Source organism: Phyllobates terribilis, unplaced genomic scaffold (genome assembly GCF_046119375.1).
Source record: "Phyllobates terribilis strain yellow unplaced genomic scaffold, ASM4611937v1 Scaffold_3__8_contigs__length_932513732, whole genome shotgun sequence".
Lineage (NCBI taxonomy): Eukaryota > Metazoa > Chordata > Amphibia > Anura > Dendrobatidae > Phyllobates > Phyllobates terribilis.
This window is the reverse complement of record NW_027362763.1, coordinates 352,474,447-352,495,566: the sequence shown is the minus strand read 5'-3', so window position 1 is coordinate 352,495,566 and position 21,120 is coordinate 352,474,447. Positions and strand designations below refer to the sequence as shown.

Genomic DNA, 21,120 nt, shown 5'->3' with positions numbered 1-21,120 from the left:
TTGGTACCTTTAGTGGGGGAGGAGCTTCAGGAGTTTCTGAGGAGGAACGGTTTGCTTCGTTGCTCTCCTCAGTATGGCAGGGTGTTCTGAGTAATTTAAAGATCATGGGAGACAGGTATAAACGTATGTTAATTGCCACAGGGAAGTTTGAACGAGCATCACATGCTTGAAACAAAGTTGTTTATCCACAATTTTGGAAAAGTGGCAACAATTTTGTCTGACCCATTTGTGGAGTTTTGTGTGAAATAGCTTCCAATTTGCCTTTTTTTCTCATGGTTTTTGTGTTTTTCCAATACACACAAAGGAAATAAACATGTGTAATTGCAATAATTTTCGGGGACAAATACTTCATCTTCTGGAACAATTATAAGGGTGCCAACACTTTCGGCCATGACTGTATACCATACGCTCACTATGAGTTTCCCAATAACTGGACTAGTGGTGGAAGAAGACACGGCATAGTCAATCATCTGTCAGTCCATTGCATAATTGGCCTGACGATTGGAGGCAGAAAAGTTGCCTCTCCCTGACAAACTGGTGGCAGCGGTGGGATCTAAGTTATCTCTCCGGTGTTATCCCTGACACCCAAAAGTCTCAATTTTGAATTCAAGAAATGGTGGACATTTTAACATTAGGGTCAAATAATAGGTCAATTCAAAAAGATTTCAAATTGGCTACTCTGCCCTCTGTTACATCTAGTACATGTATTACTAGCGAGCTTTCTCATTTGTACCAGCTCCTCAGGGGTAAGTACACCATGTAAGCATGTCATCTGTATGAGCTCATCGTTAGGACTGATTACAGAGGTCTCCCACACAGTGGCAAATTCTTCCACGTGGTTATCATTCAACTCAAAAAAAGTCCTCCCTCCAGCATTCAAACACTTTTCATTTTGCCAATCGGAGGCTCGCTTGAATAGTTTTGTAAAAGAAGGAACTATTTTTTGAAGTTGCCCAGATCTAGTCACTGGTTCCAGGTAACCACATATCCACATATCAGGGTCCCTCCCCAATTGCTCTATACAGGCATGTTATAATTGGAAATATAGCAATTTTGAAAAAGCAGGTCTAGAATAGCCTAAATTCCAGTGGCAGGGCTGTAAAGGTTTTGCAATGACCTTCTTAGTATAATTGTAAAAGATACTTAATAGCCTTTTAGGGCCAAACCTCAAAGTCAGGGACATGTAGCAATTCCTCAAAATAGGGTTCCTCTACACTATATATGGAGACCATTCCTCATGATTTCCCTTCTCCTTTTATACAACCACAAAGGAGTTCCAAGCTGCTACTTAAAGAAGTGGTCCACAACTTTTTAAGATTCCCCCAATGTATTAACGCTATCCTTTGCCGCTTACAGGCATCACTTGACCCCCCGCTGATGTCACGTCAAGTGACGCGGTCCATGTGGTGGATGCTGGGCTGTGGGTGGGGTCACACCCAGCATCCACCGCGCGCTTTCCCACCCCGCCCACAGCCCAGCATCCACAGTGGAACGCAGAAGAGAGAGACCCCCTGCTGCATCCGGAACATGACGTGACATCAGCGGATGCCAGAGACGGCTGCAGCCAGGGGTCACGTGATGCCTGTCAGCGGCCAAGGATAGCGCCGCTCACAGGCAATAAAGACACAGCAAGGTAATTACAAAAGTCTTATAATCACAGGGTTAATACATTGGGGGAATCTTAAAAAGTACTGGACAACTCCTTTAAGCTGCCATATTAGAAGAATTTACATATTTGCTGACACTTTGAAGGAGAAATTGTTACAAGCTTCAAGTTACGCCAATGAGTAGTGATGACTGTTACTCTAGAGTTTTGAATATCAACTTATTGCACATGCTATTCCTGTGATACTCCTAAATACATTTATCCATTAAGAATCGTTTTCAGCTGTCAAACTGAGAATTTTTTAGGATCTGGAATATGAAAGAGAGCTACACCTTACGTAACTCTTTTCCATTACTGGGATTAAATTAAAACCTGTCTAGAAACAATACAGATACAATTTTTTTCACAAGGGTGAAGACAAAAATCTCCAAACCTCTAAAATTGCTTATGCTGCTCATATGAATGTTTGTTTAGCATGGAGCCCATAATTATTAATAATGACATTGGCATGACTATTGAATTAACACAATTTTGGAACCTTGCATAATTTTATTTTTTTGCATTCAGAGCAAGAAAAGACTCCTAAGTTCTGGAATGATCAGGCTTTCCAGACACTGAAAAGAGCTATGGACTTGAAACCCATCAACCACAGAGCCAAAAATCTAATCATGTTCCTTGGAGATGGTGAGCATCTTTATCGATAATATGTGTAACATAATAAAAACATTGAAATTGTTAGTTCACATAGTGATACTGCAAATGCGTTAGATAATTGTGTTCATACTGTATCATATGGCATATGGTACTCAAACTATGCCACAGGCTTTAATTCTACAATGGACACCTGTGATCCTTGTGACCTCTTGGTGGACCCTGCATTTCCCTGATTACTACTCAGGTGGATGTACATCTCCATTCATCACAACAAATATAAATGTGATTTACTTTATTGATTATACTTCTTTACCATCCATACTACTTCTTTTACTAACTATACTAGTCTTTACCTTTATAATGATCATTTACTGCTGTTTCGTTCCAGGAATGGGAGTAACCACAATATCTGCAGCACGTATATACCAAGGGCAGCTAAAAAATCAAACTGGAGAAGAAAATATATTAGAGATGGAATCATTTCCCTATGTTGCGCTTTCCAAGGTAGTGTAGACCTTTGTTCCCACTCAATAATGATTTGTATGTATCAAGATTAAGACAAATCAATACATCACATTTTTTTCCTGAAAATCTTGGACAAGAAGGGGTTTCCAGTGGATTCTAGCAAATTTACCCACTAGCTATATCCTACGGAGAAATGGCAGGAAAATGGGAAGTAACTTAAAATACCTTTCCATGCTACCACATGTGTAAAAAACGGATTGATAGAAACAGATTGATAGAAACCTGGAGAGAATTTCTTTCTACCAACATTAATATTACTGAATAACCGAATTCTAAAAAATAATAATAGGCACTAGCATGGGCGTACCCACTGTGGGGCAGGGGGGGGGCAGCTGCCCCCCCTAGAAGCAGGGACGCATGCCGCACACCAGGGCTGGCGTCAGCACCTGGCGTACCCTGAGCAGGCGGGGGGGCCCTCACCATCGGACACCCCGCGCGCTATGGGACCCGTGAGCAGAGGAGAGCGGTGTCAGCGCCCTCTCTCCCCCCCGCTTGCTCAGGGCCCCGGCACCCGGCACAATACTTACCCCTCCCCGTGCCTCCGCAGCAGCTCCTGCATCCTCCGTGGCTGCTACATTGTGACGTCTCAGGTCAGAGGGCGCGGTGACGTCTTTACACTGTGCTCTCTCCTGTGCCGTCACAGTGCAGAGCGGGAAGACGCCGGCGACGCTGGAGTCCGGAGCAGTGGCAGCAGGTGAGAAGTGAGGTGAGTATTTGATTTTTTTTTTTTATTCTATGGAGGCCTGTGGCAGTATAAGGGAGGGGGGTGAGGTGGGGGTATGTGACATCCTGCATGGGGCATTATATGGGTGTGTGTGACATCCTGCATGGGGCATTATATGGGGGCCAGTATTCCGTATAGAGCGTTATATGGGGGCTAGTATCCTGTATGGAGTGTTATATGGGGGCCAGTATTCTGTAGGGAGCGTTATATGGGGGGCCAGTATTCTGCATGGAGCATTTTATGGGGGCCAGTATTCTGTATGGAGCATTATGTGGGGGCCAGTATCCTGTATGAAACGTTATATGGGGGCCAGTATTCTGTATGGAGCGTTATATGGGGGCCAGTATTCTGTATGGAGCGTTATATGGGGACCAGTATTCCATATGGAGCGTTATATGGGGGCTAGTATCCTGTTTGGAGTGTTATATGGGGGCCAGTATTCTGTAGGGAGCGTTATATGGGGGGCCAGTATTCTGTATGGAGCATTTTATGGGGGCCAGTATTCTGTATGGAGCATTATATGGGGGCCAGTATCCTGTATGGAACGTTATATGTGGGCCAGTATTCTGTATGGAGCGTTATATGGGGGCCAGTATTCTGTATGGAGCGTTATATGGGAGCCAGTATTCTGTATGGAGCGTTATATGGGGGCTAGTATTCTGTATTGAGCGTTATATGGGGGCCAGTATCCTGTATGGATCGTTATATGGGGACCAGTATCCTGTATGGAGCATTTTATGGGGGCCAGTATCCTGTATGGAGCGTTATATGGGGACCAGTATCCTGTATGGAGCATTTTATGGGGGCCAGTAATGGGGGCCAGTATACTGTGTGGAGCGATTCGCTGGTTTCTGAGCTATTGTGGAATTTACTATAGATATCACTTATGTAATGTAAGAAGTGAAATCTTTGCATTGTACTATATATATATATTTCTCTTTGGTATCTGTGACCATGGCTGCCCCCCCTAGAAGCAGGGATGCATGCCGCACACCAGGGCTGGCGTCAGCACCTGGCGTACCCTGAGCAGGCGGGGGGGCCCCTCACCATCGGGCACCCCGCGCGCTATGGGACCCGTGAGCAGAGGAGAGCGGTGTCAGTGCCCTCTCTCCCCCCCGCTTGCTCAGGGCCCCGGCACCCGGCACAATACTTACCCCTCCCCGTGCCTCCGCAGCAGCTCCTGCATCCTCCGTGGCTGCTACATTGTGACGTCTCAGGTCAGAGGGCGCGGTGACGTCTTTACACTGTGCTCTCTCCTGTGCCGTCACAGTGCAGAGCGGGAAGACGCCGGCGACGCTGGAGTCCGGAGCAGTGGCAGCAGGTGAGAAGTGAGGTGAGTATTTGATTTTTTTTTTTTATTCTATGGAGGCCTGTGGCAGTATAAGGGAGGGGGGTGAGGTGGGGGTATGTGACATCCTGCATGGGGCATTATATGGGTGTGTGTGACATCCTGCATGGGGCATTATATGGGGGCCAGTATTCCGTATAGAGCGTTATATGGGGGCTAGTATCCTGTATGGAGTGTTATATGGGGGCCAGTATTCTGTAGGGAGCGTTATATGGGGGGCCAGTATTCTGCATGGAGCATTTTATGGGGGCCAGTATTCTGTATGGAGCATTATGTGGGGGCCAGTATCCTGTATGAAACGTTATATGGGGGCCAGTATTCTGTATGGAGCGTTATATGGGGGCCAGTATTCTGTATGGAGCGTTATATGGGGACCAGTATTCCATATGGAGCGTTATATGGGGGCTAGTATCCTGTTTGGAGTGTTATATGGGGGCCAGTATTCTGTAGGGAGCGTTATATGGGGGGCCAGTATTCTGTATGGAGCATTTTATGGGGGCCAGTATTCTGTATGGAGCATTATATGGGGGCCAGTATCCTGTATGGAACGTTATATGTGGGCCAGTATTCTGTATGGAGCGTTATATGGGGGCCAGTATTCTGTATGGAGCGTTATATGGGAGCCAGTATTCTGTATGGAGCGTTATATGGGGGCTAGTATTCTGTATTGAGCGTTATATGGGGGCCAGTATCCTGTATGGATCGTTATATGGGGACCAGTATCCTGTATGGAGCATTTTATGGGGGCCAGTATCCTGTATGGAGCGTTATATGGGGACCAGTATCCTGTATGGAGCATTTTATGGGGGCCAGTAATGGGGGCCAGTATACTGTGTGGAGCGATTCGCTGGTTTCTGAGCTATTGTGGAATTTACTATAGATATCACTTATGTAATGTAAGAAGTGAAATCTTTGCATTGTACTATATATATATATTTCTCTTTGGTATCTGTGACCATGGCTGCCCCCCCTAGAAGCAGGGATGCATGCCGCACACCAGGGCTGGCGTCAGCACCTGGCGTACCCTGAGCAGGCGGGGGGGCCCCTCACCATCGGGCACCCCGCGCGCTATGGGACCCGTGAGCAGAGGAGAGCGGTGTCAGTGCCCTCTCTCCCCCCCGCTTGCTCAGGGCCCCGGCACCCGGCACAATACTTACCCCTCCCCGTGCCTCCGCAGCAGCTCCTGCATCCTCCGTGGCTGCTACATTGTGACGTCTCAGGTCAGAGGGCGCGGTGACGTCTTTACACTGTGCTCTCTCCTGTGCCGTCACAGTGCAGAGCGGGAAGACGCCGGCGACGCTGGAGTCCGGAGCAGTGGCAGCAGGTGAGAAGTGAGGTGAGTATTTGATTTTTTTTTTTATTCTATGGAGGCCTGTGGCAGTATAAGGGAGGGGGGTGAGGTGGGGGTGTGTGACATCCTGCATGGGGCATTATATGGGGGTGTGTGACATCCTGCATGGGGCATTATATGGGGGCCAGTATTCCGTATAGAGCGTTATATGGGGGCTAGTATCCTGTATGGAGTGTTATATGGGGGCCAGTATTCTGTAGGGAGCGTTATATGGGGGGCCAGTATTCTGTATGGAGCATTTTATGGGGGCCAGTATTCTGTATGGAGCATTATGTGGGGGCCAGTATCCTGTATGAAACGTTATATGGGGGCCAGTATTCTGTATGGAGCGTTATATGGGGGCCAGTATTCTGTACGGAGCGTTATATGGGGACCAGTATCCTGTATGGAGCGTTATATGGGAGCCAGTATTCTGTATGGAGCGTTATATGGGGGCTAGTATTCTGTATTGAGCGTTATATGGGGGCCAGTATCCTGTATGGATCGTTATATGGGGACCAGTATCCTGTATGGAGCATTTTATGGGGGCCAGTATCCTGTATGGAGCGTTATATGGGGACCAGTATCCTGTATGGAGCATTTTATGGGGGCCAGTAATGGGGGCCAGTATACTGTGTGGAGCGATTCGCTGGTTTCTGAGCTATTGTGGAATTTACTATAGATATCACTTATGTAATGTAAGAAGTGAAATCTTTGCATTGTACTATATATATATATTTCTCTTTGGTATCTGTGACCATGGCTGCCCCCCCTAGAAGCAGGGACGCATGCCGCACACCAGGGCTGGCGTCAGCACCTGGCGTACCCTGAGCAGGCGGGGGGGCCCCTCACCATCGGGCACCCCGCGCGCTATGGGACCCATGAGCAGAGGAGAGCGGTGTCAGCGCCCTCTCTCCCCCCCCGCTTGCTCAGGGCCCCGGCACCCGGCACAATACTTACCCCTCCCCATGCCTCCGCAGCAGCTCCTGCATCCTCCGTGGCTGCTACATTGTGACGTCTCAGGTCAGAGGGCGCGGTGACGTCTTTACACTGTGCTCTCTCCTGTGCCGTCACAGTGCAGAGCGGGAAGACGCCGGCGACGCTGGAGTCCGGAGCAGTGGCAGCAGGTGAGAAGTGAGGTGAGTATTTGATTTTTTTTTTTTATTCTATGGAGGCCTGTGGCAGTATAAGGGAGGGGGGTGAGGTGGGGGTGTGTGACATCCTGCATGGGGCATTATATGGGGGTGTGTGACATCCTGCATGGGGCATTATATGGGGGCCAGTATTCCGTATAGAGCGTTATATGGGGGCTAGTATCCTGTATGGAGTGTTATATGGGGGCCAGTATTCTGTAGGGAGCGTTATATGGGGGGCCAGTATTCTGTATGGAGCATTTTATGGGGGCCAGTATTCTGTATGGAGCATTATGTGGGGGCCAGTATCCTGTATGAAACGTTATATGGGGGCCAGTATTCTGTATGGAGCGTTATATGGGGGCCAGTATTCTGTATGGAGCGTTATATGGGGACCAGTATTCTGTATGGAGCGTTATATGGGGGCTAGTATCCTGTTTGGAGTGTTATATGGGGGCCAGTATTCTGTAGGGAGCGTTATATGGGGGGCCAGTATTCTGTATGGAGCATTTTATGGGGGCCAGTATTCTGTATGGAGCATTATATGGGGGCCAGTATCCTGTATGGAACGTTATATGTGGGCCAGTATTCTGTATGGAGCGTTATATGGGGGCCAGTATTCTGTATGGAGCGTTATATGGGGACCAGTATCCTGTATGGAGCGTTATATGGGAGCCAGTATTCTGTATGGAGCGTTATATGGGGGCCAGTATTCTGTATTGAGCGTTATATGGGGGCCAGTATCCTGTATGGATCGTTATATGGGGACCAGTATCCTGTATGGAGCATTTTATGGGGGCCAGTATCCTGTATGGAGCGTTATATGGGGACCAGTATCCTGTATGGAGCATTTTATGGGGGCCAGTAATGGGGGCCAGTATACTGTGTGGAGCGATTCGCTGGTTTCTGAGCTATTGTGGAATTTACTATAGATATCACTTATGTAATGTAAGAAGTGAAATCTTTGCATTGTACTATATATATATATTTCTCTTTGGTATCTGTGACCATGGCTTGCCCCCCCTAGTTTTGATCCTGGGTACGCCCATGGGCACTAGTTGATTAATAAATTTTGATCATCTTTGTGATCCTAAGGAATAGGTTGTTTCTGTTTTAGAATTATTTGTGCCCAGTGCTTGATGACCCAAGTGAGGGTTAGAGGATATGATGAAGTATTAGATTTGTGGCAGAAAAAAGGTACCGTATTTTTCGGATTATAAGACAAACCGGACCATAAGACGCACCTAGGTTTTAGAGGAGGAAAATACGAAAAAAATATTCAAGCAAAAAATGTGGTCATGATGCCCTGTTATAGGGGAGGGAGTCTGCTTCTTACACTGATATTGGGGTAATGTCCCCCAATTCTGTTAATATCCTCCATCCTCGTATGTATGGCCCCTCCTTCCTGGTATACGTGGCCCTCATCCCCATCCTGGAATGCATGGCACCCCTTGATCCCCCATCCTGGTATTCATGGCACCCCTTTGATCTACCATCCTGGTATGCATGGCACCCCCTGATCCCCATCCTAGTTTTCATGGCACCCCTTGATCATCCATCCTGGTATGCATGGCACCCCTTGATCCCCCATCCTGGTATGCATGGCACCCCTTGATCACCCATCCTGGTATGCATGGCACCCCTTGATCCCCCATTCTGGTATGTATGGCACCCCTTGAGCCCCCATCCTGGTATGCTTGGCACCCCTTGAGCCTCCATCCTGGTATGCTTGGCACCCCTTGATCACTCATCCTGGTATGCATGGCACCCCTTGAGCCCCCATCCAGGTATGCTTGGCACCCCTTGAGCCCCCATCCTGGTATGCATAGCACCCCTTGATCACCCATCCTGGTCTGCATGGCACCCCTTGAGCCCCCATCCTGGTATGCTTGGCACCCCTTGAGCCCCCATCCTGGTATGCTTGGCACCCCTTGAGCCCCCATCCTGGTATGATTGGCATCCCTTGAGCCCCCATCCTGCTGCCCACAAAAAAAATAAACAATCACACTCACCTCCTCTCTCCTCCAGGGCTGTCCCGCTCTGCTGCTGACACTCTCACTGTGTGAGCCACGCATGGCAGGGCGCGCATGGCGTCCCTGCCATGCGCCCTCACACAGTGAGAGCGCGCACAATGTACCGCAGCGAGGCTCCTGCTGCCGCTCTGCGGTCAGTGAGCCTGCTATTAAAGACCATGGATATTCACTACAACCCATGGGAGTGGGTTGTAGTGAATATTCATGAGCTTTAATAGCAGGCACACAGACCGCAGTGCGCAGCAGGAGCCGCGCTGCGGTACAGTGTGCCGGCTATTAAGGAAAATGAAAATTCCCTGCTCCCCACGCCCATGGGTGTGGGGAGCAGGGAATATTCATTTTCTTTAGTAGCAGGCACAGCGCAGGCTGCAGCAGTAGGCTGCTGCCTCCTGTGCCCTGCTGATCCCCCAATGCTGCTCCCCCAGACCTCCTACCACGCAGAGCCACAGTATATACAGGGAGATAGTATTCAGACTATAAGACGCACCCCCTACTTTCATCCAAAATTTTGGAGAAAAAAAGTGCGTCTTTTAGTCCGAAAAATACGGTAATTAGCAAATAACTCACCATGTATTTAAAGTCATTTTTATGGTTGTAGCCTCAGAAATAAAAAAACAGGAAGCAATTATTATTAAGCTAGAAATATTCTTTCCCTTTCAACCTCGAAATGAACTTTAATGTAATTTTCACTATGGTCATGTTTGCTTTGGCCACTTAATAACATAGAGATTCGATATATGTAAAACAGAGATCTGCTTCTCTTTAATTTATTTGCTCTGTGATTTGACTTTTTTGTAAAGCTTGTAATTGTAAAATATTTCTAGACTTTATTCTATGTCTCCAAAATAATATACCCACTATCAAGATGATCAGCAAAGTAAAATGATCATCGTCGCCAATGTCATAGGTTCTTCATCCAACTTTCGAGAAGACCAAATCTTATTACTGTTTTAGCTGTTTATACAGCATTTAATTCTAAAAAGGTTTGTCCATACTTTACTGTGTATATTCAGGTTCATATAGGAGGAGCTGGGCACTAAAGTATTTTTTCCATTTAGTATAGCAAATGGTTATATGTCCTGGAGTTCTGAATATCAGCTTATCTTATAACTTCAAGTTAAAGGGAAGCTATCATTAGAAAATTATCCATTGTTTAAATCAGGTTTTTATATTACATTTATTTTTTTTTAATTGGCAATGCTTTTTTTTTCATATCATGAACTTTACTAAAAAAATAATATCTTGCAGTTTTCACACTGGTCAATGGGGCTTTTTAGACACGAACTTCCTGTCCTGTTAGGAAGAGTTTATAGGTTTTTTTTATCAGTAAAGGCAGAATTACAATGACAGTTAAAGGGAACCTGTTAGCTGATACATGGTTACCAATCCGTGGGCAGCATGCATCAACCACTGGCTGTATGATCACAACCATGTATGTTTGACTCTGAAATGTTGCGGCGTTCCAGAGAAAAGGATATATTTTAGCCAAAACACTCTATTGACTAGTCGTACCGGTGGGTCCCCGCGGCTTCTCCCCACCCTCTGACAGTGACTGACAAGGCTCTGCCTACGTGTGCGTGTCAGTCACTGTCAACGGATGGGGAGAACCCGCTAGGGACCCGACTGTACGACTAGTCAACAGTAAGGCTCGATCCCTGGCGGCTATTAAATGTATGTTTTTCTCTGAAACGCCGCAGTGTTTAAGAGTCAAACATACATGGCTGGAACACTACAGCTAGTGGCTGATACATACTGTCCACGGTTTGGGCAGCATGTATCAGCTGACAGGTTCCCTTTAACACCTCTATACAAAGCTGATAATACAGGAACTGCCAATCACAATAGGCGAGGTGACACCTGGTTTTGCTTCCCCTCCTTTCACAATGACCTTTACACACTTTCATTACACCCTTCAATAAAAAAGATTGAGGGATAAGACAATTGTGGCTATGTACATAAATATATTGTTTCCTGAACAACAAGTTAGAAATTAAAAAGCCGCAGTGTCACAGGTGTGTCAGGTGTTGCTCTGCATCTGGCTGTAGAAGGTCACTGCTTTCGGTATTGCAGACGCCTTCTTGATCATCTCTTCTCTGTAGTATAGTTATACCCTTCTCCCTTTAGTACCCAGCAGCGACCTCCACCTTCTGCTGCTGATTGACACACCTTTGGTAGTTAAAAACTCTCAGTTTCTCCAGAGAGTCGCCGGTGATAGTTCTATGTACCTATGTTCAGGCTTAGAGTACTAGTAGTTGGCTAGTTTCTTCTTTGGTACCCTTGGAGGACAGTTGGCATTATCTCTCTGGTGTCTGCTCAAGCTAAGTGTATCCCCTTTGTTTGTTTACCTTGTTGTCTTTAGTTTGTAGTGGGGCCTGGCTAGTGCTCACCCCGTCCTCTCCCTATCTAGGGCCTAGCTCTAGGGACATTCAGGGATTAGGTTCCTGCTTGGTGATGGGGCGGAATCTATATAGGGACAATAGTTTAGTTGTTGGGCTCCCTTCCCCCTCTTCCCGTCATTGTACATTTATGCCTTCCCTCACCTTGCGTGACACCTAGTGCGCTGAATAAAATTTGCAAGATTTTTTTTATTCAGAATGTGGATGTTTGTATGTAAAAAAAAAGGAAATTAAACTATTCTGCCCCATCTTATCGACTCACTGAGGGGATCTACAATTACATTTATTTTGTCAATTCCGGCCCTAAAAAGCAAAATATCAAGGTATTATAAGTTTCTTAATAAACCAATAGACCATGTCACACAATTAGCATCACCAAATGGTCAAGGGATGTTCCAGAACTTACTATACCAACCTTAATTACAGCGATTGACTACAGTCATAGGTTACTTCCTTCAGTGTGATATATAAAGAAATGCTTCTCAATCTCTGTCATTGAGCCTACGTTACCCCTATAATAGGGCATAGGATGGGTATTTCATATTCAAGTTTAATGCCAGCGAGGCTGACATGTACCACTACATGTGCAATGCCCACAAATACAGTCCTTTTGGACAAAAATCCATGCTTTTGTATCCAATCAGTTGACCAATTTCACCCCCTTTACTCTTATCTGGGCCATTTTCAGAAATTCAGTTGCAGAAATTTATTGATGTAATCCTGGCATAAGAAAACTTTTACACAAAGTAGCAGCAGCAGGGTCCAAAACAATTATTCACACATGATTATGGAAAAACTTGCCTTTTTGATGAAGATGGATTGGGTGGAGGTGTCTATTTAAAAAGAACATAGAGTTCAAGATTTCTTCGACAAATTATTTTTATTGAGATTTTACAACATTCTTAATATTGAGAGGGATACAAGGGAAGAGGGGGGGTTAATGGGGGGTGATAAAACAGGGAGAAAGGTAGGAGAAAATAGGTGGGGAATAAACCAAACAGTGCAAATAAGTCACTAAGAAGTAATACTTGAATAATGAAAAAGTAAACAATGCTTTCAAGTACTATAATCATTACATGAATATTGTTAAAGTATTTCTATAGAAAACAAAACCATACATAGTTTAATCTAAGAACTCTAAAGTTTCTGGCTTTACTGTTTACCATAAAATGACAGCAATGACTTTGAAGGAAACTCTTTGTTCCAGAGATCCCATCTATTGCAGTATTGTTGCAGAGTATTATTTCTTACCTCGTACGCAAGTTCAAATGAGTTATGAGTTGTAACTTTATCAATTATTTCTTCAATAAATGGGATATTGGAAGATTTCCAGTTAGATGCTAGTAGGTTCATTGTTACTAAAAAGAGATGTAGAATAATAGATCTGAATTTAGGTGGAAGATTCTCTATATCCAATGATAGTAATTAGTGTTGAGCGAACATGCTCGACACTGCTCGGTACTCGCCCGAGCATCACGCTACTCGGGATGTTCGGCGAGCACCGAGCATTTCCGGGTTACTCGGGCGGGAGCTCGGGTCTCCGCCCTGCATGTTTGGCGCTCTTTACAGAGCCAATGAACATGCAGGGATTGCCAGCCAGTCACTGTAATGCTGCAGCCATGTTGGTTGTGGGCATTACAGTGATTGGCTGGCCGCACAGCGTCACCTCGAGTATTTAAAACCGGGCGCCGCCATCTTGGACACAGTCGCTCCGGATTAGACAGTGTAGACAGTGTAGGGACAGCGCTGCTGATTTAGGGAGAGATATAAACTGCGAAATAGTTAGTGTAGGGTCTGTAAAGGCTGCCAGAACAAACAAACAGTCCTTTTCAGGACTAATATCCATCCCAGATACCAGGCAGGCAGGCTGTATAGGAGACACAGTGGTTATACCAGCAAACGCTGCATTACAGTCCTGTGTGCTCCTGTTGCTGAAATTGCTGGACTTAGCACCAGGTGTCGGGGGCCAGGAAAAATCCTTTTTTTTTCATCTAAATCCTCCTTTTTTTTCCTCCTTCACACTGCACAAATACCCGTCTTATTAACCTTTTGGTGTGTCCTCCCCCCCCAAAAAAAGCGTGTCTCTGATTTTTCAGACACAAATATAACTGTTGAAAATAGTCTGGTGTAGGCTAGAGAAACAGAAGTGTTGTTTTGCACTTCCACGGTTCAAACCTCTGTATTATCCATTTTGGGACATTTGTATCTAAAAAAAAAACCAGTTTGAGTGTGTCGCTCACTGTTCAGCCGCAAATCTATATATTTAAAAAAGTCTGGTATACCCCAGTAAACAATAACTGTGATTTTGCCATCCCATGGTAAAAAATCTCTATTATTCAGGTTTTGGTATATTTTCCGTAAAGAAAAACAGTAGTGTCTCCTGACTGTTGTGACACAAAAATATATCTGTTGAAAATAGTCTTGTGTAGGCCCGACATCCCAGTGTGGTTTCGCAGTTCCACGGGTCAAATCACTGTACTATCCAGTTTTGGGCCTTTGGTATCTAAAAAAAGCAGTTTGAGTGTGTCGCTCACTGTTCAGCCGCAAATATCTCTATTTAAAAAAATGTGGTATACCCCAGTAAACAATAACTGTGGTTTTGCCATCCCACGGTAAAAAATCTCTATTATTCAGGTTTTGGTATATTTTCCGTAAAGAAAAACAGTAGTGTCTCCTAACTGTTGTGACACAAAAATATATCTGTTGAAAATAGTCTTGTGTAGGCCCGACATCCCAGTGTGGTTTCGCAGTTCCACGGGTCAAATCGCTGTACTATCCAGTTTTGGGCCTTTGGTATCTAAAAAAAAAGCAGTTTGAGTGTGTCGCTCACTGTTCAGCCGCAAATATCTCTATTTAAAAAAGTGTGGTATACCCCAGTAAACAATAACTGTGGTTTTGCCATCCCACGGTAAAAAATCTCTATTATTCAGCTTTTGGTAGTTTTTTCGGTAAAGAAAAACAGTAGTGTCTCCTGACTGTTGTGACACAAAAATATATCTGTTGAAAATAGTCTTGTGTAGGCCCGACATCCCAGTGTGGTTTCGCAGTTCCACGGGTCAAATCGCTGTACTATCCAGTTTTGGGCTTTTGGTATCTAAAAAAAAAGCAGTTTGAGTGTGTCGCTCACTGTTCAGCCGCAAATATCTCTATTTAAAAAAGTGTGGTATACCCCAGTAAACAATAACTGTGGTTTTCCTCTTCCACGGTTCTAATCTACTCTTTATTACCCTTTTTCCATTGATAGTGCAAGTGTAAGCTATTTTACTTCATTTACAATGGGCAAGGCGCGTGGCAAGGGACGTGGAACTGGATGTTCTGGTGATGGTTCGTGCAGAGGACGGGGCCGTGGCCAAGGTGAAAATGTGCCACAACCAACAGCCACATCTTCTCGCTCCCACTTCTTGACTGAATTACTAGGGAAGCACAGAACAACACCAGTATTGAGAACTGATCAGTGTGAACAGGTTATTAATTGGATAGCAGATAATACTTCCAGTTACCTGGGCACCACCACCTCCGGTCTGTCTTCCACACGGTCAACTCTTAGTAGCCGTGAGTCTCGACCGCATACTCCTCCTCACCCTGATGCTCCTTCCTCCCACCATGCCGAGTGTCGTCAGACAGCAAGTGATCCCACACTTGGACACTCTGAAGAGCTGTTCACTGGACCATTTCCATATTTGGGCCCCTCACCTGATACGCTTGAAGTAGTGGAAGAGGAGATCCCATGTTGCGATGCCCAAATATTTGAACAGCCACGGCCACAGGAAGTCGACGTTGGCAATCTGTCACAAGAGGTGGACGATGACGAGACACAATTGCCAGGAAGTGAGGAGGAGGATCGTGGTGCGCAAGTGGAAGAGGAGGAGGTGGTGGATGATCTAGTAACTGACCCAACGTGGAAGGAGGACATGCAGAGTGAGGCCAGCAGCACACAGGGGGAGGGAGGCAGAGTTCCCCAACAGGCAGGAAGAAGCAATGTGGTGGCCGCAGACAGAAGGCAGGCAACCGTTCCCCGTAACACCAACACGAGGGACGTTGCCAGTACAAGCGGTAGGTCTTCCAGAGTCTGGAATTTTTTTAAAGACTCTGCTGATAACCCCAAAAAGGCCATATGTTCCACCTGCAGGGGTGACAAAACTACCAGCCTGACCACCACCAGCATGATCAGGCACATGGCAGCGAAGCACCCAACTTTGTGGGGCGAAACCCAGGGTCCACGACCAGGGTCAGCGGGTGTCACCACTGCTTCTTCCACTGTTGTGCGTGCAATAGAACCCCCTGTTGTGTGTGCAAGGCAATCCCCTGTCCATACTGCATGTAAAGATGCCCCCTCCTCTCAGTCTTCACTTGTTATGGCAGTTTCTCAAGAAACAGCATCAACGTCCACGTCCACGTCCCACCGCAGCGTTCAATTGTCCATATCCCAGACCTTTGAACGAAAGCGGAAATTCGCAGCTAACGCCCCACAGGCCACAGTCCTAAATTCGCACATTTCACGACTGCTTGCATTGGAAATGCTGCCTTTTAGGCTGGTGGAGACGGAATCCTCCCGCAATCTTATGGCGGTGGCCGTCCCTCGGTACTTGGTCCCCAGCCGACACTATTTTGCCCGGTGTGCCATCCCCGCACTACACAAGCACGTGTCCCAAAGCATCTGTCGTGCCCTCAACAACGCAGTTACTGGGAGAGTCCACCTGACAACGGACACGTGGACAAGTGCTTGTGGCCAGGGACGGTACATCTCTCAGACGGCACACTGGGTAAACATAGTGGAAGCCGGGACCCAGTCGGACCTTGGTGACGGAACACATCCTCCCCACACCGAGGATTGCGGGTCCTATGTCAGTCAGAGTTGCCCCCACAGTGTACAGCTCCTGCGCATCCTCCTCCTCCTCCTCATGTTCAGCCTCCATCTCAGATATCACCACATCAGTTACAAGCTGGAAGCATTGCAGTACTGCCTCCGCCAAGCGGCAACAGGCTGTGCTGAAACTCATAAGCTTAGGTGATAAACCTCACACTGCTTGTGAGTTGTGGACAGCTGTGAAAGAGCAGGCAGACCTGTGGCTGAGACCGCTGAACCTACATCCCGGCATGGTCGTGTGTGACAATGGCCATAACCTGGTGGCGGCTCTGAGGCGAGGTGAGATCACACACGTACTATGCCTGGCTCATGTGCTTAACCTCGTGGTTCAGCGGTTTCTTAAATCGTACCCCGAGTTGCCAGATCTGCTCGTGAAAGTGCGCCGCCTGTCAGCTCATTTTCGCAAGTCGGCTACAGCTTCTGCCACCCTTGCTGTGTTGCAGCAGCGTTTGCAGCTTCCGGCACACCGACTGGTGTGTGATGTCCCCACACGTTGGAACTCTACCCTCCACATGTTGCAAAGGATTTGTGAGCAGAAGAGAGCAGTTGTGGAGTACCAGCTGCAACAAGGCCATCGATATTCAGGTCAGACTCCACACATAAGACCTCAGGAGTGGACCTGGATGTCTGACATATGTACCATCCTGACAAACTTTGAGGAGGCCACCAAGATGGTGAGTGGCGATGACGCCATCATTAGTGTCAGCATCCCACTTGTCTGTCTTTTGCAACGCTCTCTGCAGAGAATTAAAGAGGAGGCATTGCAGCCAGAGTATGATGAGATGGATCAAGAAGCCGTAGCGGGCGATTACACACAGCACAGCCTCATCTCATCCCAACATGCATTGGGGGACAATGAGGGAGAGGAGGAGGAGGAGGAGGAGGAGGAAGAACAGGAGCTGCTATCATGCGTTGTAGACGGTAGTACCTGTACAAGTGTCATACCGTCGGTTCAGTGTGGGTGGCCTGAGGACAGGGGGGAGGAGGAAGAGGAGGAGGAGGAGGAGAGCATGGTCAGTCGTCATCTTGGTGAGGACACGGAAATCTTGCCCGTTACCAGTCTGGCACACATGGCTGACTTTATGTTACGCTGCCTAAACCGTGACCCTCGCGTTGTCAAAATGTTGGGTGACAGTCATTACTGGTTGGTGACACTTGTAGACCCCCGCTACAAGGAGAACTTTCACTCTCTTACTCCTGAGGTGGAAAGGTCTACAAAAATGGGGCAGTACCAGAAGGCCCTTGCTGCAGAACTCTTAAAAAAATTCCCATCTGAACACGCTAGCGGCAGAGGTCACAGTTCGTTGCCCAACCAAGGCGTACAGGTGAGAGAGATGCAACTCCAATCCAGCAGAGGCAGGGGAACACTATCAAAGTTCTGGGACAGTTTTCTGACACCCGCCCAGCTTACAGGCCCTGAGGCGCGGGGTACTCTCACAAGGAGTGGAAAGTTCCAAAAGATGGTGAGGGAGTACCTTGCCGACTGTACCAGCGTCCTCCGTGATTCCTCTGTGCCTTTTAATTATTGGGTATCCAAGCTGGACACTTGGAATGAACTCGCTCTGTACGCCTTGGAGGTCCTGGCCTGCCCTGCCGCTAGCGTGTTATCGGAGCGTGTTTTTAGTGCCGCTGGGGGAATTATAACTGATAAGCGCACTCGCCTGTCAACTGACAATGCTGACAAGCTGACCCTTATCAAAATGAACAAGGGCTGGATTGGGCCAGACTTCTCATCACCACCAAATGACAGCAGAGTAACATAAAGTCAAATCCACTGTGTTATTTCGGGAGGTGTATTCACATGCACTGCTTCACACCCACACATGGGTATACGCTTCCTCGTTTCGGCTGTTTTATCTTCTTCTCCTTATCCTCAGCCTCCACCACCACTATACCACCAGGGTGCCAGCATTGCAAGTTCCTCCGTCCTTATTTTTGGCAGCTTTTGCTTGGAAAGCATAAGCAAATACTATGGGAGACCCACTCCCCAATAATGGGACTTATGTTTGTAATATGCTGTACAGCATGGCTCTTGTAAGGGGATTGCAAGTTGCTCCGTCCTAATTTTTGGCAGCTTTTGCTTGCAAGGCATAAGCAAATACTATGGGAGACCCACTCCCCAATAATGGGACTTATGTTTGTAATATGCTGTACTGCATGTGACGCGCCCCCTGGGCCGTGTGTACACGTGTGTGGGATACGCGGTGCCGGGTCTCTGGGGTCTGTAGTCTCCGTGGCGGTGACCCGGTCCCGTGGCTCAGGCAGGTCAAACCAGTGGCAGTCTTTCTTAGGTTTTGAGGTTAATTGTCCGACTGCGCCACCCGTGGATTGCGGTCAGGGAGTACCACCGCTGCGAGGCAGACCGCTGAGGCTGGTGTTGTGTGCGCAGCAGAGAATGGGATAACTCCCCACGGGTGGAGTATAGCCTCAAGGCAGTGAGTGTGGATGATGGGGGTGATGGTGCACGAGCGCAGCAGGAATGACTCAGAGTCTTTGCAGTACAGTTCAGGGTCTTTACTGATGATTATAAGGTAGACCCTCCCGGGAGTACTGGCTAGCATAAGAGGCCTGGTCAGTCTGTGAGCAAGCAGGAGTTCCCCTGGCCAGGTGGAGTTGTAGGCCTCCCCGTCTGTCTGCACTCTTCCTGACTACCTTGCTGTAAGCGGGTAGAAGTAGCCCACGTCCCTGAGTGTACCGTGTAGTGCTCACCAGTATGGCTGATGACTTGGGGCCTTCTGTTAGCCTCCGCTCCACGACGGCGGTGCTGGTCCCTTGCTTGTGACTGAGCCTCCGGGCTTCTATGGCCAGAGGACCTGAAATCCCCTGCCGGCTGGTTTCTGCTTCTGGATATATAAGTCCTCACAGCCTCGGACTCCTGTGTCCGGTTCCTATTGTCTTCTGCCAGGGCGAGCTCTGCTCAGCTTCCAGCCCCTGGTCTTTAGCTCCTAGCTGCTACAGAGCTTCTTGCTTTTACTTTCCCTTGCTCTCACTCTGACTCTGACTGTTCTCTGTTCTCTGACTCACTCAACCCCGCCCCAGATCCAGTTTATAAGGGCAGAATTCTCCCCTCCCAGGACTGGGGCAGGAGGATGTTGCATGTTTAAGGGATCCTGACCAGGAAACCTCCCACTTGCTCTCCGACGTAATATCTCTATTACTGTGGTGACCAGACCCCTGGGGTGCCACACATGGCTCTTGTAAGGGGCATTGCAGTTCCTCATAATTTTTGGAAAGCCTTCCATTCACTGCTTAGGCCAACAGTGCACAGGAGACCCAGTTGCTATAAATGGAAAAAAAGGTTTAGTTAACGCCCTCTGACCTCCATGTCATTTCCAAGGGCATTGGAGTGCCTCAAAATTTTTGGTAGGCATTGCACTCACTGTATGCCCTATAACTGTGTAGCCGAACCGCTCCTTTTGTTACAGAAACATATCCTACAAGACATATCTGGTTGACAGGCCTGATATTGATGTGAATGGTCCCTGTTCCTCCTGCTCTTTCTCCTTTGCCACTACCTCATCCATCATTTATCACCTGAAGCTTTGTTTTAACAGGAGTCATAGAACTTGGATAGCAGCAGGAAAACATCCAGCAATCCTCGAAGGAGGTAGGATATGCGCCAAAATGCTGACCACCTCAGGCCTAGCCGCTACTACATACATGCGCTTGCATTACAACAAAACAAAGGAGATGCTAACTTCTATCATCCTCATCATGCTCCACACCTTGGCACTCTCAACTCCCCTGATGGAGAATCCAGGGCCCACCGGAGGAGTCTGATAGTCTGGTGGGCTCGGCCAATGCTGCCCTAAAGCAGGCCAGGCTAAGAAAAGTGTGGGAAAGGTTACCGGGACAAATAGGGGTGGCTGGGGACCGACTATGGACACCCGGCCACCCCCTGGAGGCTGGGGAGCAAGCGGGGACACCCGGCCACCAGGCGGCTGGGGACTGAGTATGGATACCAGGCCGCCGACACAGCTATGGCGTGGTGGCCAGATTCCGCCTCCACATGCCTAAAAGGCCCAATTTCAAGTGCAAGCAAGCAAGCAGTATGGTATTGTAGCCTGGGGGTGGGTGGGTGGCAGGCTGCATACTTGCGCTTGCATTGCAAGGAATGGGAGAGGTACAATTGAACACTGCCCTGGGACAAGGACTTGAATGGGGATAGTTGCAAGTCTGCAACGACAGGTGCAAGGTGGGAGGCATCTTCGCATGTACCATGAACAGGGGTTTGGCATGCACACACTACAGCGGAATAGGCTCTCCTTCCCACTAAATGCACTGGGGAGGGCACAGGTAATGGTTTGGTATATGCGCTTAATCTTATGTATAAGGCACACCAGGACAAATAGGGGCGGCTGGGGACTGAGTATGGATACCTCGTTGCCGAAGCAGCCATAAGGTAGTGGCCAGCTTCGGCCTCCTCCAAACTAAAAGGCCCCATTTCAAGTGCAAGCTAGCAGTATGGAATTGCAGTCTGGGGGTGGGTGGGTGGCAGGCTGCA

At 47.6% G+C, this 21,120-nt stretch overlaps 1 protein-coding gene across 1 annotated transcript in view; it reads left to right on the top strand.

The window, feature by feature from the left end:
- Positions 1–21,120, top strand: part of LOC141258116 (alkaline phosphatase-like) — a 99,955-nt gene that overhangs the window by 14,757 nt on the left and 64,078 nt on the right. The window contains exons 2-3 of the mRNA XM_073673122.1: positions 2,174–2,290; positions 2,649–2,764. Coding sequence (XP_073529223.1) covers positions 2,174–2,290; positions 2,649–2,764 — 233 coding nt within the window. The remainder of the gene's footprint in view (positions 1–2,173; positions 2,291–2,648; positions 2,765–21,120) is intronic.